Raw genomic sequence first — 16,950 nt, 5'->3', positions numbered from 1 at the left:
ATACAACTCTCCTTCAGTGGCCTCCAACTGCTCTTAAATGCAAGTAAAACTAAATGCATGCTCTTCAACCGATCGCTGCCCACACCTGCCCGCCTGTCCAGCATCACTACTCTGGACGGTTCTGACTTAGAATATGTGGACAATTACAAATACCTAGGTGTCTGCTTAGACTGTAAACTCTCCTTCCAGACTCACATTAAGCATCTCCAATCCAAAATTAAATCTAGAATCGGCGTCCTATTTCGCAACAAAGCATCCTTCACTCATGCTGCCAAACATACCTTCATAAAACTGACTATCCTACCGATTCTTGACTTCGGCGATGTCATTTGCAAAATAGCCTCCAACACTCTACTCAGCAAATTGGATGCAGTCTATCACAGTGCCATCCGTTTTGTCACCAAAGCCCCATATACTACCCACCACTGCAACCTGTATGCTCTCATTGGCTGGCCCTCACTTCATATTCGTCGCCAAACCTACTGGCTCCAGGTCATCTATAAGTCTTTGCTAGGTAAAGCCCCACCTTATCTCAGATCACTGGTCACCATAGCAGCACCCACCCATAGCCCGCGCTCCAGTAGGTATATCTCACTGGTCACCCCCAAAGCCAATTCCTCGTTCGGCCGCCTTTCCTTCCAGTTCTCTGCTGCCAATGACTGGAACGAACTGCAAAACATCACTGAAGCTGGAGACTCATATCTCCCCCACTAGCTTTAAGCACCAGCTGTCAGTGCAGCTCACAGATCACTGCACCTGTACATAGCTCATCTGTAAATAGCCCATCCAACTACCTCATCCCATACTGTTTTTTATTTTATTTATTTTGCTTCTTTGCACCCCAGTATCTCTACTTGCACACTCATCTTCTGCACATCTATCACTCCAGTATTTCGCCACTATGTGTCACGTCCTGACCAGTAAAAGGGGTTATTTGTCATTGTAGTTTGGTCAGGGCGTGGCAGGGGGTGTTTGTTTTGTGTGTTTTGGTGTTTTTGGTTTAGGTTCTATGTTTTCTATTTCTATGTTTAAATCTAGTTTTCTATTTCTATGTTGGGTTTTTGGTAGGACCTCCAATTAGAGGAAGCTGGTTGTCGTTGTCTCTAATTGGAGGCCATATATAGTTGAGGTTTGTTTCACTTGTGTTTTGTGGGTGGTTATTTCCTGTATAGTCTGTGCACCTTATGGGACTGCTTCGTCGTTTGTTTCTTTTGTTTAAGTCTTATTTCTAATAAATTAAGTAGATGAGCACTTTACCCACTGCGCCTTGGTCCAATCCTTACGACGCCCATGACACCATGGCCTATTTATTGCCTTACCTTCCATGTCCTACCTAATTTGCACACATTATATATAGACTTTTTCTATCGTATTATTGACTGCATGTTTGTTGATTTCATGTGTAACTCTGTGTTGTTGTTTCTGTCGCACTGCTTTGCTTTATCTTGGCCAGGTCGCAGTTGTAAATGAGAACTTGTTCTCAACTAGCCTACCTGGTTAAATAAAGGTGAAATAAATAAATACAAATCATTGAACATTACACAGGGCTGTGAATAGTGTAGCTTGTCCCTGAGCTGGCGGACGAACGGTTGTTGCCTCTCTTCCTGCTGGAGGAACTACATGTTGGTTCCAACCTTAAAGTAACAACAAAGAAAGTTAGCAGGTCTGTTAGGAAATGCCTTTGTCACACCATCTGGATAAGGGAATTTCTGTGCTGTGCCAGAAACTGTAAATGTGAAGATGAGAAACTCCATTCAATTCGTATTACTATATTCCTCTTTCATATACAAATCTCATGACGTGACAATGAGATATGGCTGTATCTAGGGGGATTTATATTTAGCTGAGCCTGCTAGCTTGCACAATTTCGGCTAGCTAGCAATTGCTGTGAATTCACCGAAATTATTTGAAATAACGACTGAGGTAGCTACAGTATATCATCTAAAACTTAGCTACAATAAACTCATTTCAATTACAATAAATAAAGGCTAAACTTGTTTTTTGCTGTCCAGTGGCAGCATAACATATTTACACAAGAAGCAACCTATTATCACACAGTCAAACTCTCATTTCATTTAGTAAGTTCACCATTCTGCAGTTCACATCACATGATCAGCATCTCATCAGCAACACTAATAAAGTACTTCTGGGTCACAGAATAGTAGAAAAGTGTCAATAACCATTCATGATATATGAAAAATAATTCTCTAACCATGAACAATTATTCCTATTTGGGTTTTGGGTTTCACATGTCTTTGTGCTTTGGGTTTTAAAACATGTTCCAAGTTCAAATAAATTCCACTAATGCAAACCACTGTATATGGAATACATATTGGCTTAGAGCAGGAACTATTCTGGGTGCTGTCACCTGTCTTTGTACTTGTCTCCACCCCCTCCAGGTGTCACCTATCTTCCCCATTATCCCCTGTGTATTTATACCTGTGTTCTCTCTTTGTCTGTTGCCAGTTCGTCTTGTCTTGTCAGGTAATACCAGTATGTTTTCCTGTCTTCCTGCCTTTTCAAGTTCCTGTTTCCCCGGTTCTGACCATTCTGCCTGTCCTGACCCAGAGCCTGCCTGCCGTTCTGTACTTGGCTGACTCTGACCCGATTACAAACCTCTGCCTGCCCTGACCCCGAGCCTGCCTGCTGTTCTGTACCTTATTGACTCTGCCCTGGATTATGGACCACTGCCTGCCCTGACCTGTCTTTTGCCTGCCCCCTGTTTGGCTCAATTAACATCTGTGATTCTAGCTGTCTGCATCTGGGTCTTATCCTGAGTTCTGATAGGTGCAGCTGTTAAAGTTTTGTAGGGAATACTCAGTAGCGTCTGTAGAATGTATATATGGTGTCATTTAATGGGGCTCTGAACAATACGAAGTGTGGCTGGTCTTTTACTCCACACATTCCATTGGCGGCCGAATCACATCACATGTGCGCTTACTGCACTACAGAAAATCAGCTAACCAAACAACAATGCAGTTTCTTAGATATTTCCCAGACCTCAAAAGTCATCCCTTGATGTGGTTTAAGCATTGTTGTGAACATAGCAAATCAAATGTGGTTGTTTTTCTATAACAAAAAGTGTGAAAAAACTTGGGTTAACCAGAAAATAACGGGGAAATCCGAAACCTGGAAAAACAGAACCAAGAAAACATAATTTGAGAAAAAACAGAAGTAGGCAAAAAATAAAAACAGATTTTAAAACGCCCTTCCACTTTTGAGTGTGTGTCATCCTGCAGCACAGCATTTTGAGGGAAATTGAGATCAGGTCAAATATTGACTAAGCACCCAAGAGGGAAAGAGGTTGGTTCATCCTACAAATGTTTTAATGAAATAAAATATAATATATACAACTTAGCAGACAGTTTTATTCAAAGTGACTTACAGTCATGCGTGAATACATTTTTACATGTGGGTGGTCCTGGGAATTTAACCCAATATCCTGGCATTGCAATGCTCTACCAAGATGCATTACAGGGTTAGAAATGCTTTTTGGGGCCTCAATTGAATATGATTTATAAGACCTATATTAAGCAGTGCTTATGTCACCCTTTATAAAGCACAGGTTTATGTCATATTTGACATAGTGGGTTATGTCACATTTGACATGGGTGGTTATACCACACCCTTTATAAAGCATGAGCTGCAGTTATAGATGATTTGTAACACATTTATGTAGTGTTTATGAAGGATTTATGAAGCCACAAGCTTGATGTAGTCATTGCATGCTATGAATAAGGGACCAAATACTACACTTTTGACTACTTTAATACACATATAAATTAATTTGTCACAATATTTTTGGTCCTCTAAAATGGAGGGACTATGTACAAAAAGTGCTGTTCATCCGATATGGATTAAAATACCTTCAAATTAAAGCTGGCAGTCTGCACTTTAACATCATAGTCATTGTATCAATTTAAATCCAGAGTTCTGGAGTACAGAGACAAAACTACCAAAAATGTGTCACTGTCCCAATATTGGAAGAATTGAATAAACTACCTTTGGGCTATGAGCAAAAGTATGCCTCTGGGGTCAAAATGACCCCAGTCGGTAGCTTGAGGGTTAAACATGTAAATCAAATAAATAAAGGATTTTGCTATATTTTACATATAAGTAACATATGTCTTTTTGTGTTGATCCACATTATTTGCAAGTGGAAAAGCATAATGGTATTGGGTGTGTATATAAATTGGAAAGTAGCAATCACTACCATACTTAAGTCATTTGTTGAATGCATTGTGTCTCAGTCAGCAGTAGTCCCTATACACAACAGAAGAGTACTTAGGTTTCAGTGGTGGGAATTCACACTCTAGGGCTCTCCTGATCTCTATCAACTCTCACTGACATCAGGGTCATCATTATATCTCAATGACAGGTCACACACACACCACTGGACTCTGGTGTCAGTTACATCATCAATCAACAACATGAAATCACAATCTTCAGGTGACAGTTTAATACTGTGAGAAATGTTTAATAGTTCTATTCAACATGGGTGATATACACCTGATTTGATCTAGGATTTACGCTCTTGGATGAATAACAACAGCAAACAAATAAAGGTCTGTATAGAAACAGGTTAGACAGCCCTGTGGAGCCTCAAAAATCTGATCAGCAAGTTTTCTGTAAGCTTTCGTGGGAACGTGAGTCCACTGCTGTTTACTCCATGTGGTTCAGCCATTTTACACTATAAACCCCTGGTAAGGAGGAGGAGCAGAGAGGTAAAACGTGATAGTCCAATAATCTGAGAGGACTGAGCGATGGGTAAACACTGATCTAGAGAGTCCTGTACAGGAACCCAGTCTTCTGTCCTCTCTTCTTCCTTCACACACTCTTAGAAAAAAAGGTGCCAGCTAGAACCTGAAAGGGTACATTGGCTGTCCCTCCAGGTAGAGCTATCTCGGGTTCCAGGTAGAACACTTTCCACAGAAGGTTCTACGTGGAACCCAAAAGGGTTCTACCTGAAACCAAAAAGGGTTCTCCTATGGGGACAGCCAAAGAACGCTTTTGGAACCCTTTTTTGTTTTGCCTGCCTGTTTTACCTGTAAGACTACCAGTGTGGTGGTGGGGTGTCCCTGTCTTCGTCTGCTGGACTGTATCAGTTATGTGCCCCCTCCCTCCCTGGCCAAGACATCCTCTAGCAGGGAGTGATATGGCATAGAGGTAAGGTCAAACTAAAGGCCCTTCTTCATTGATTCATGGTATTACACTAATTAATCAATTGTTTTATTGATATAGTACTATCCGAAAGGCATATTATTATAATATATTAATAATATTATAATAATATACAGTATATCCTCCCACGTCACCATGGTAATGTAATAACAGTCCAACAAAATGGTTTGCCAAAGAAAAACGTCCATATTTTTCTTGGTAAGCACAAATGTCGTTGTTGTTCAGTACCCCTAGTACCTTTACTTTTTGCCGTACAGTGGAGGCCTATCTGAACTCTAATGTAATAACAGTGTAATAAACATGCATCTTGATATGCAGACAACGTGCGCAGACACTAGTAGCTGGTAGGTGTTGTTTGTCAACACAATACCCTGACATGGCGCCTGTTTGTCTCTAGGACCTTTGAAACTGATGATCATCAGCTCACACAGTCTCAGTCACTGACTGCACTTGGCAGTAAGCAATTCTGGGCAACACAGTGGATCAAAAGTATTACATTTCTATGGTCTGACTCCAAGAGATGGTCTCAGCCCACTGCCAGCGCTCATCAGTTCCTCTCTTATCGCTCTTCTTCCTCTCTATCAGAGACATTCAGTTCTGTCATTTTGGTCCGAACATGCCCCTTGGCCCAGGCACCCTCTTTTTGTTGATAAAGTGGCCTGTTGCTACTACTGCAGTCTATAAGCTATAGATACTTTCTGCTAAGCAGTATGTGTCTGAAGGTTTTCTTATGGAGGATCATCTGATTTTCTTGTCATGACAAATAGAAAGAGATTTATTCACCTGCGTCCGCAACATAGCAGATCAAAAACACAGACCAAGTAGATCAAGAGGAGGGCGTCAATGTTCCATGGCCTGTTGGACACCAAACGTGTTCCTAACACATGGAATTATGTCCTAACCATGTGATCTAATCAGAAATCAACTCAAATCAGGACCGCAGTTATGATTACTCTGGGGTGGTCCTGCAGTACACTGCTTCTGTCTGTAGAGAGAGCTGTTTTACTTGTTTCTGCTTGTCACCCATTGATGTTATAGAAAAGCAAGGCAATTAAAATACTTGAAGACTAAGTAAAGATTTGAGCCACGCATGTACTGTATGTAATGTCTGTTGTCAAGATGTGTTCAGTTTGAGCAGTTCTAGAAGTCATTGGCATGTGAACACTAGATTATTCTATGTGATATGTCATGTAGGCTACGTTAACACCCGTAGACAAATTCAGTTAACACCCTACAAGGGCTTGTTTATTGTTTGTTTATAACCACCTACACGGTTTCAGCTATTTGCTACCCTCTCTCTCTCTCTCTCTCTCTCTCTCTCTCTCTCTCTCTCTCTCTCTCTCTCAGTTTCAATTTAAGGGGCTTTATTGGCATGGGAAACATATATATTTACATTGCCAAAGCAAGTGAAGTAGATAATAAACAAAAGTGAAATAAACAATAAACAAAATGTACAGTAAACATTATACTCACAAAAGTTACGAAAGAATAGAGACATTTCAAATGTCATATTATGTCTCAATACAGTGTTGTAATGATGTGCAAATAGTAAAAGTACAAAAGGGAAAATAAATAAACATACTGTAAGTATAGGTTGTATTTACAATGGTGTTTGTTCTTCACTGGTTTCCTTTTTCTTGTGGCAACAGGTCACAAATCTTGCTGCTGTGATTGGGAGTTATGGGAGTTTATCAAAATTGGATTTGTTTTCGAATTCTTTGTGGGTCTGTGTAATCTGAGGGAAATATGTGTCTCTGATATGGTCATACATTTGGCAGGAGGTTAGGAAGTGCAGCTCAGTTTCCACCTCCTTTTGTGGGCAGTGTGCACATAGCCTGTGGCAGCCTTTCTAAATAGCAAGGCTATGCTCACTGAGTCTGTATATAGTCAAAGATTTCCTTAATTTGGGTCAGTCACAGTGTTCAGGTATTCTGCCACTGTGTACGCTCTGTTTAGAGCCAAAAATAATTCTAGTTTGCTCCGTTTTTTTGTAAATTATTTCCAATGTATCAAGTAATTATCTACCTCTCTCTCGCTACCTCTCCTCTCTTTCGCTCCCTTACTCCCCCCCCCCCTTAAACAATGGAGAATGAAGGGATTATGAAAAACAGGGATGATGAGTGATATGCAGTATAAGTGGGTGACTCAGCTTTAAAACCCTTTCCTGCAGTCAAATGAACAAATCGCCCTCTATAGTTGCCTCATGGGTGGAATGTTACTAGTATTTTTCATAACATTATTTCCAAAAACCCGCCGAAAATATGAGTTTGAAAATGTTTCTATGTCAAACGGTTTTGTTACATTTCAGTCTTCTGTGATGTATATAAAGTGTAATATTGGGATGCAAACAAAAAATTGAATACATTTCAACTCTATATATGACAGCTGTGGTACAGCTGTCTTCTTTTTAAGCCCATAACCAGGTGTGTGAGGTGAATACCTGTGCTTCAAAGTAGATTTGTTTAAGACTACCAAGGATCACTCTTTGTCACCCTGATTTAGCCCACTGCAGTATTAAAGTAGCTATAATCAATCATGTTGATGCTGACAACTGGTCTTTCCAGTCTGGGTAAATAAACAGAGAGGGTAATTTCCATTGCTGCTTCTCTTTGTATTCATTCTGTACAACATGCACACAATGGAGTTACCTAAATTATTGCTTGTACGGGCTGTCGTGAGAAGAAGACCAAGGTGCAGGGGAGTTAGTGTTCATCTTGACATTTAATTCAAACAAAGAGAACACTATACAAAAAAACAGGAAAACCGACAGCCAAACAGTACTGACAGGAAACACACTGAACAGAAACAGAAACAATTACCCACAAAACCCAAAGGAAAAACATGCTCCTTATGTGTGACTACCAATCAGCAACAACGAGCTGCAGCTGTGCCTGATTGGGAGCCACACACGGCCCAAAACAAAGAAATACAAAAACATAGAGAAAGGAACATAGAACGCCCACCCAATGTAACACCCTGGCCTAACCAAAATAAAGAACAAAAAACCCCTCTCTATGGCCAGGGCGTTACAGTACCCCCCCCACCCCCCAAAGGTGCGCACTCCGGCCGCAAAACCTGACTCTGAAGGGGAGGATCTGGGTGGGCCTTCTTACGGCGGCGGCTCAGGTGCGGGACGTGGCCTCTGCTCCACCCTTGGCGTCGCCCTCTTAGGTGGCGCACCTGGCCGCGCCGAAGGTCTGGTGGGCGACCCTGACTGTGCCCGGCTGGCGGGCGGCGATGGCTGCGACCGGCTGGCGGGCGACCCTGGTTGCGCCCGGCTGGCGGGCGGTGATGGTTGCGCCTGGCTGGCGATCCTGGTTGCGCCCGGCTGGCAGGCGGCGATGGTTGCGCCCGGCTGGCAGGCGGCGATGGCTGCGCCCGGCTGGCGGTCGACCCTGGTTGCGCCCGGCTGGCGGGCGGCGATGGCTGCGCCCAGCTGGCGGGCGGTGATGGCTGCGCCCGGCTGGCGGGCGGCGATGACTGCGCCCGGCTGGCGGGCGTCCCTGGCGGCTCCAGCGGCACTGACCCAGGATTCACCAGGCTGAGGCGACATGTTAGAGGCCCCGCCCTAGGCGTAGGCACAGGACTCACCGGGCTGGCGGGCGGCTCTGACTGCTCTGGACAGGCGGGCGGCTCTGACTGCTCTGGACAGGCGGGCGGCTCTGGCGGCTCCGGACAGGCGGGCGGCTCTGGCGGCTCAGGACTGGCGGGCAGCTCTGGCTGCTCCGGACTGGCGGGCAGTTCTGGCGGCTCCGGACTGGCGGGCAGCTCTGGCGGCTCCGGACTGGCGGGCAGCTCTGGCGGCTCCGGACTGGCGAGACCCACTGGAGGCCTAGTCCTGGGAGGTGGCACAGGACGGACCAGGATGGGGAGATCCACTGGTGGCCTGGTCCTAGGAGGAGGCACAGGACGGACCAGGATGGGGAGACCCACTGGAGGCCTGGACCTAGGAGGAGGCACAGGACGGACCAGGATGGGGAGACCCACTGGAGGCCTGGACCGAGGAGGAGGCACAGGATAAACCGGGCTGTGGGGGAGCACTGGAGTTCTGGTATGTACGCTCGACATGCTTACTCCAGGCGGAATGCCCACTTTGGCCCGGCACGGGCGGAGAGCAGGCATTGGGCGAACTGGACCCTCCCAGCGCTCTGGAGACACAGTACGCAACTCCGGCGCAGGATAACCTGGACCGAGGAGGCGCACTGGAGACCAGACGCGCTGAGCTGGCACCATCCGCCCTGGCTCGATGCCTGCACACGCATGGCACTTGCGGGGGGCTGGTAAGTAGCGCACCGGGCTATGCACGCGCACTGGGGACACCGTGCGCTCCACAGCATAACACGGTGTCTTACCAGTACCACGCTGCTTCCGGTAAGCACGGGGAGTTGGCTCAGGTCTACCGCTTGACTCCGCCAATCTCCCCGTGTGCCCCCCCCCCAAAAAAAATTTGGGGGCAGCCTCTCGTGTCTGCTGCGCTCCCTTTCCTCATACCAGCGCCTCTCAGCTCTCGCCGCCTTGATCTCCCACTGCGGGCGGCGATAATCCCCAGCTTGAGCCCATGGTCCTTTACCGTCCAGGATTTCCTCCCAAGTCCATGAATCCTGAACGCTCCTCTCCTGGCGCTTCTCCTTCCTCCGCTGCTTGGTCCGTTGTTGGTGGGTAATTCTGTAAGGGCTATCGTGAGAAGAAGACCAAGGTGCAGCGGAGTTAGTGTTCATCTTGACATTTAATTCAAACAAAGAGAACACTATACAAAAAAACTGGAAAACCGACAGCCAAACAGTACTGACAGGAAACACACTGAACAGAAACAGAAACAATTACCCACAAAACCCAAAGGAAAAACATGCTCCTTATGTGTGACTCCCAATCAGCAACAACGAGCTTCAGCTGTGCCTGATTGGGAGCCACACACGGCCCAAAACAAAGAAATACAAAAACATAGAGAACGGAACATAGAACGCCCACCCAATGTAACACCCTGGCCTAACCAAAATAAAGAACAAAAAACCCCTCTCTATGGCCAGGGTGTTACATTGCTACAACAACAATTGTCTCTCAGTGACTCTTTTAACGCCACTTTGGGTGTCATGAGGTGGAGGTGGAATGCAGTCAGTCAATGTTCTACTATCTCTCAGGTTTATGTTTTAGAGGTTGAGATGACCTCCTTCAACCAACAAACCCAGATTCCAGGAAACATGAAAGGAATTGAGTCATTGTCTATCTTTTTCTGAAAAATTACACTGGTCACTCACAAAATGTATTAAGTTAAAATAGACCTCACTTTAGATTATCCCACACAAAAATACTTAACTAATGATTACTAAATGGTTTATAACGACCTATATTAAACATGTTATGAAATCTTATTAATCAAAAATGGTTTATACATGTGTTAATAACTAGCTTACTAACATTTACAAATGTAGGAGAAAAGATTAATGAAGATTATGAATCAACTATTTACTAACCAATTAGAAATACTTAATAATTATGATTAAGGGTTCTTATTGGTGTTAATATAAGGCGCTACCAGACACATTTCTTCAATATTTTAATTGTTAAACATTTTTGGCCCCAGACTTTTGCAAGAAGTGGGACAGCCAAGGTAAGCACTGATCTGTTTGCGTACAGTATAGCACATTATTTTAGGTGATTCTAGAGCAGGGTTGTTCCTGGAGAACTAATCTTGTAGGTTTTCGCTCCAACCCGCAGTTGTTACTAACCTCATGCAGCTGATCAACCAGCTAATTATTAGAATCAGGTGTGGTAGATTAGGGCTGGAGTGAAAACCTACAGGACTGTACCTCTCCAGGAACAGGGTTGGAGAGCTCTGTTCTAGAGAAACAGTAGCACTGCAAGCTTTTTGGAAGAATCTTGATAAACTACAATGCTAACATACAGGGAGATCATATCTTCAATGCTACCAGATATCATAATTGCTCATTAAAATAACTTGCGTGGTTTGTCAAGCTAAACTTGTTTGGACACAAAAAAGGCTTGATGGTAATGATTAGGGCCCTGACATTTTCCTGACCATATGACCTGACCAGGAGAAACTGTGCATATAACAGTACGTTACAGTGCCCCAGAATTTCGAATTTGTCGTGGTCAGGTCAGTCTTTTGAGGTGTGGAGCTTATGAGGATAGCCTGTGTCTGACAGTCTCAACTATTTAGCCAAACTGGATGAACCAGTTAATAGGTGAAACAGTGGTTTGTAAGAAATCACAACTGTGTCTGTGTGTGTGTGTGTGTGTGTGTGTGTGTGTGTGTGTGTGTGTGTGTGTGTGTGTGTGTGTGTGTGTGTGTGTGTGTGTGTGTGCGTGTGCGTGTGTGTTGAGCCTTTCCTACTTTCCCTGCCCCTACATATAGCATGCCATACTTCTTGCTTGGTTTCAGTCACTCAGCATTCCTCTTCACCATCCTCTTCTCTGAAGCTAACTCGGGTAAGACTATGTCTATGAGCAAAGACCAGGAAGCTTAGTCCCTTTATACGGAAAATCAATATTTGTGAAAATATGAAATATCTTTTGGCTATATTTTATATTTCACATTTATTTAGAAATATAAACATTTGCCAAACGTATATTGAATATTTACACATATATTAAAACATGTATTTATTTTCTGTATGACATAAGGAATGAAAGGGAAAGGGGAATTGCATACTGCTGAATGTAATGATAATTTACAAGCCTGGTCTCACCAGATGTAACACTGTAAACATAAATCAGGGACTCTCAAATTAGAATGATATGTTCCGTATAGTATGGTTACATAAGACAGAAGGTTACTTGTAGGGTGGTTGGTCATGGTGAGAGGGTGTATAACGCGAACATCTAGCAACCCCAAAGGGTGCGGGTTCGAATCTCATCACGACAACTTCAGCGCTTTAGTGAATAAGCAACTACTTACTACTTTTGTAGCTTTTTAACATTAGTGTTAGCCACCTAGCCAATTAGCTAATGTTAGCACAACAAATTGGAATTCGTAACATATCATATGTTTTGCAAATTCGTAACATATTGTACAAATTGCAATTCGTAACATACACTCTTAAAAAAAATAGAGAACCTTAAAGGGTTCTTCGGCTGTCCCCATAGGAGAACCCTTTGAAGAACCCTTTTTGGTTCCAGGTAGAACCCTTTTAGGTCCAATGTAGAACCCTTTTAGGTTCAATGTAGAACCCTTTCCACTGAGGGTTCTACATGGAACTCAAAAGGGTTTTACCTGGAACCAAAAAGAGTTCTACCAGGAATCAAAAAGGGTTCAACTATGGGGACAGCTGAAGAACCCTTTTGGAACCCTTTTTTCTATGAGTATATAATACGAAATGGGTGACGGACATCAACAAATGAATACATACCATACCATACAAAATGTAACATGTCATACTAATTGGAGTGTTATGGATTTACAGTTTTACTCTATTACGTCTACCCCTGAGTCCAGGTTGAATTTACAGTTTGAGTTGGACTATGACTGCTTCTAGCTCATGTTCAAAGGAGCAGTTGTAAAGCCTCGGGACAACTAAGCTCTAAACACTAGGCTCTCTGTACAGCATACAGCATTTTGAATAACTTCAACTCATTTTGAAGAATTTCACAAACTATCTTGAACTAGTTCTGGCACCATAATTGTGAAGCATGAAACATCACCCTGTATTGATTTGCTGGTGGTGTGACTTCTGTAAAAAAATATATATATATATATTCACTGGGCCAATTGTGCGCCATATATATATATATATATATATATATATATATATATATATATATATTTATCCTAACAGAAGACGCCACCATGGCAAACACGATGGTCATCCAGCAGCCCAAGCCCTTTGTTCAGGCCATTACCTCAAACCAATGGAGCTCCGACATCTGTGACTGCACCAAGGATATGTCTTCGTGTAAGTGTGTGTGATCGTGTGTAAGTACGAGCATGTTTGTGTGTGTAGATATATTGATCGTCTTTGAACAAGGCCTCTGTTACCGCTCAATTCCATTCAATGGGGGGCAAACTTGTTTCAATCAACAACATAACACATTCGTTTAGAGTTTGGGCCCCCGAGTGGCGCAGCGGTCTAAGACACTGCATCTCAGTGCAAGAGGTGTCACTGCAGTACCTGGTTTGAATCCAGGCTGCATCACATCTGGCTGTGATTGGGAGTCCCATAGAGTGGTGCACAATTGGCCCAGTGTTGGCCGGAGTAGGCTGTCATTGTAAATAAGAATTTGTTTTTAACTGACTTCCCTGAATAAATAAATGTCAATAAAAAATTATCCCATGGGTAAATCACTGTCATTTCTTGTCCTCTATCTCCCTTTATAGGTTGCTTAGCATTCTGGTGCTTCCCCTGCTTTGCCTGTATAACGGCAAGGGAGGCTGGGGAGTGCCTGTGTCTGCCCCTGCTAAACGGCTTCGGCCTTATCCCCCCCGCCACCATGTCGCTGAGGGTGGGGATCCGCCAGCGCTACGGCATCGAGGTAAGGACACACAGAACGCCATGACCTTGTCTAAAGTCATGACGTTTGGTATAGACCTTAGCACAAATCAAATCAAAGCAACGTTTATTTGTCACGTGCGCCGAATACAACAGGTGTAGTAGACCTTACAGTGAAATGCTTACTTACAGGCTCTAACCAACAGTGCAAAAAAGGTATAAGGTGAAAAATAGGTAAGTAAAGAAATAAAAACAACAGTAAAAAGACAGTGAAAAATAACAGTAGCGAGGCTATATACAGTAGCGAGCAGAGGTGGGACCAAGTCATTGTTTTACAAGTCCCAAGTCAAGTCTCAAGTCAAGACAGGCATGTTCGAGTCAAGTATCAAGTCAAGTCTCAAGTCCTAAACCTTGAGTTTCAAGTCCTAAACAAGTCATAATGTGCTCTTCAACAAATGTAATACCATTTCATATTTTTAACAAGAGTAATAGTTAGTATATTACATTTACGCAAATCATGAACGCTTTTAAAAATATCAATATATTTATTACTTTCCAAATAAACGTTATATTTCCATGGAAATACATGGGTAGCCATGAGAAAGACCCGTCCCCCCCCCCCCCAATAGTGCTCGACTATCGCTATGGGGCGCAGTAGACTTGTACACAATCGCCCAACCTTAACTCTCACACACACACACACACACACACACTCTGTGTGGTTACAGTAGGCTAACGTATGTCAGTGGTTTTAGGAACAGCAGTAACATCAGGCAGGATTTAGGCTACCAACTGCCTGGCCAGTTGTAGCTCAATCTTGGGTGCAATGATCACGTTCCCGCACTGACTGACTGTGTGGAGGCTCATTGATTTAACGTCACGTTAGCCTACATGATACACTAGTAAAGTAATAAAATATATAGCTGTCGGCTATATTAGCCACGACTTACCGTTCTTTGTCGAACAAAGTTGGAAATTGTTGCGCCTCCGTCTGTAATTTTCTTCCCGCATGTTTTGCAACTTGCAATCAATTTTTTTGCTGATACAGCGTCGTCTTTATATCCGAAAATAATAATTTGGGGTATCATCTTTCCAAGGGCTCCATCTGAATTCACCCGCCGACATTCCTCTGCACTGCCACACACAACGTTTTCTCAACTGGCACAATTTGATTGGCTGCTGCCCGATTCAAACTGTAATCTGTTAGATGAAGAGTTGATGCGCTGTACACTTTTTTTAATAGCATCATTTTTTATATTTGGGCTTGGGGAGGGTATCAAGTCAGGTCGAGTCATAAGGCTCAAGTCCAAGTCAAGTCACGAGTCATTAGTGTTAAAGTCAACGTCGAGTTGCAAGTCATCATATTTGTGACTCGAGTCTGACTTGAGTCCAAGTCATGTGACTCGAGTCCACACCTCTGGTAGCGAGGCTATAACAGTAGCGAGGCTACATACAGGCACCGGTTAGTCAGGCTGATTGAGGTAGTATGTACATGTAGATATTGTTAAAGTGACTATGCATATATGATGAACAGAGAGTAGCAGTAGTGTAAAAGAGGGGTTGGCGGGTGGTGTGTGGCGGGACACAATGCAGATAGCCCGGTTAGCCAATGTCCCGGAGCACTGGTTGGTCGGGCCAATTGAGGTAGTATGTACATGAATGTATAGAAGAACACGAGTCATAAGGTTTGGCATGCCTTATGACTAGAGTTTTTCCTGATCACAGGATCTGAGCAGAAAAAACTCTGGGCTTTATAGTCCTAGGCCATAATTATTGTTGAAGATGTAGTATTATTTAAACATTTTGTGAAAATAGTGCATATGATTACAACGTCCATATTGAAATGCTTACTTACAAGCCCTTAACCGACAATGCAGTTTTAAGAAAAATACCTTAAAAAAGAAAGAAATATAAGTAACAATGTTCACCTCACCTTCTAATCTGATCTCAGAACTCTCCTAACCAGTACTAATGACCTAGGTTTCAGGACTACCTGTGGCCCAGACCATGCCCACATTTTTTCTGGAGTACTCAAAGTCTGTTTCAATACCTGCATACTGAGGGAGTTGCCTGTGTACCAGTCTGTCTGTGTTAAAATTCCTCTCCTTGCCAATCCTAGTCATGCCAATCAATGAGTTGTAGAGCAAACTGATCGAGGACCAGGCTACTCAGGGAGTAATGCATAATGTTCTGAAGATGGCACAGTGCTGATCACTCCCATCAGATAGTCTATCTCCTCTAATTGATTAATTGATTAATGTAGTCAGTGTTAACTGATGCTAGATCAGGTGTAATGTGATGTATCTCTGTCTCCTCCCTAAAAGGGCACCATGTGTAATGACTGTGTCTATTCCTTCTTCTGCGGGCCCTGCACCTGGTGTCAAATGTCAAGAGAGATGAAGACCCGCCTCCAACCAGTCACTCTCATCAACCACATGTAAGATAAGGACAGACCTCGTTCTTCCTCATCCTCTTCTTCGTCATCATGCACCATCATCATTACTCATCATCATATATCCCTCCTCTTCATCCTCTTCCTCCTCCACCTTCATCATAGTCATTAGACTAATAATAATCAACATCATCATCATTAGACTCATGTTAATGGAATAGTAACAATACCAAGCCTTATCGCGGACTGCACTTTCTACTACAGGAAGCTGCTGATGGGAGGACGGCTCATAATAATGTCCGGAATGGAGCAAATGGTGTATTTGATACCATTCCATTCATTCCGCTTCAGCCATTACTACGGGCCCGTCCTCCACAATTAAAGGGCCACCAATCTCCTGTGCTTTCTATCCTCTGTTGACTCTTCTATCACCGCTCACTGTCACCAAACTCGTCACCATTGAACGTCACACACGTGTACACCTGTACTGTGAGCCACCCAAAACTGTTCTCCATTCAGTTTCAAGCAGGTCTGCAATAGTATCCTGTTCTTAGGTTGTTCACATTCACTTCCACCCTGCTGACAGCTGAAATAGTTTACTCTGTATCTGTAAAGGCCCTTTAGATTTTTTGGGGTGTGTGAAAGATGTATAAATACATTTCCAAAACCCTTTGGAAAACTGGACCTTTTTATCTACCACTATGCTAAATGTATAAAACATGTCCAAATGTATTGTAGAAACATATGAGAGAAATAGGTGTGACACATTTCCAAACAACAAAACATACATTCAGATATATCTTTCATGTTTGCAGTATAAATGTATCTGAATAAATGATTAAAAGATGAGTGTCTGTCCTTTCTCTGTGACGTTAATACAGAGGATACTGCATGTCACTGATCTTTAGTGAAGGTGTTGAATCCTATGCAAAC

The 16,950-nt window shown here is 43.2% G+C and overlaps 1 protein-coding gene across 3 annotated transcripts; it reads left to right on the top strand.

Annotated features, from left to right (window-relative positions):
- The first annotated feature begins 11,482 nt into the window (after positions 1 to 11,482).
- Positions 11,483 to 16,866, top strand: LOC106577692 (cornifelin homolog B). 3 transcript variants are annotated; one of them, XM_082965172.1, is made up of 4 exons: positions 11,483 to 11,628; positions 12,975 to 13,091; positions 13,514 to 13,668; positions 16,018 to 16,866. In XM_082965172.1, exons 1-4 carry the CDS (start codon positions 11,556 to 11,558, stop codon positions 16,069 to 16,071), a joined length of 399 nt encoding a protein of 132 aa, XP_082821298.1. In that variant the 5' UTR covers positions 11,483 to 11,555; the 3' UTR covers positions 16,072 to 16,866. The 3 variants fall into 3 exon arrangements, with proteins under 3 accessions (XP_082821298.1, XP_045557359.1, XP_014011497.1); XM_045701403.2 differs by having other exon boundaries at positions 15,950 to 16,866; XM_014156022.3 differs by having other exon boundaries at positions 11,575 to 11,628; positions 12,978 to 13,091; positions 15,950 to 16,866.
- The last annotated feature ends 84 nt before the right edge of the window (positions 16,867 to 16,950 follow it).

The sequence above is a fragment of the Salmo salar genome, chromosome 18, assembly GCF_965601325.2.
Source record: "Salmo salar chromosome 18, fSalSal1, whole genome shotgun sequence".
In the NCBI taxonomy this organism is placed as follows: Eukaryota; Metazoa; Chordata; class Actinopteri; order Salmoniformes; family Salmonidae; genus Salmo; species Salmo salar.
The sequence above is the reverse complement of the archived record's forward strand: the minus strand, read 5'-3'. Positions and strand labels throughout refer to the sequence as shown.

Excerpts from the sequence above, each read along its gene's own strand:
- LOC106577692 (XM_045701403.2), top strand. The coding sequence starts at position 11,556 with ATGCCATACTTCTTGCTTGGTTTCAGTCACTCAGCATTCCTCTTCACC. Across the intron at positions 11,629-12,974 it reads CTTCTCTGAAGCTAACTCGG|AAGACGCCACCATGGCAAAC; the intron begins GTAAGACTATGT and ends TTATCCTAACAG. Across the intron at positions 13,092-13,513 it reads CACCAAGGATATGTCTTCGT|GTTGCTTAGCATTCTGGTGC; the intron begins GTAAGTGTGTGT and ends CTCCCTTTATAG.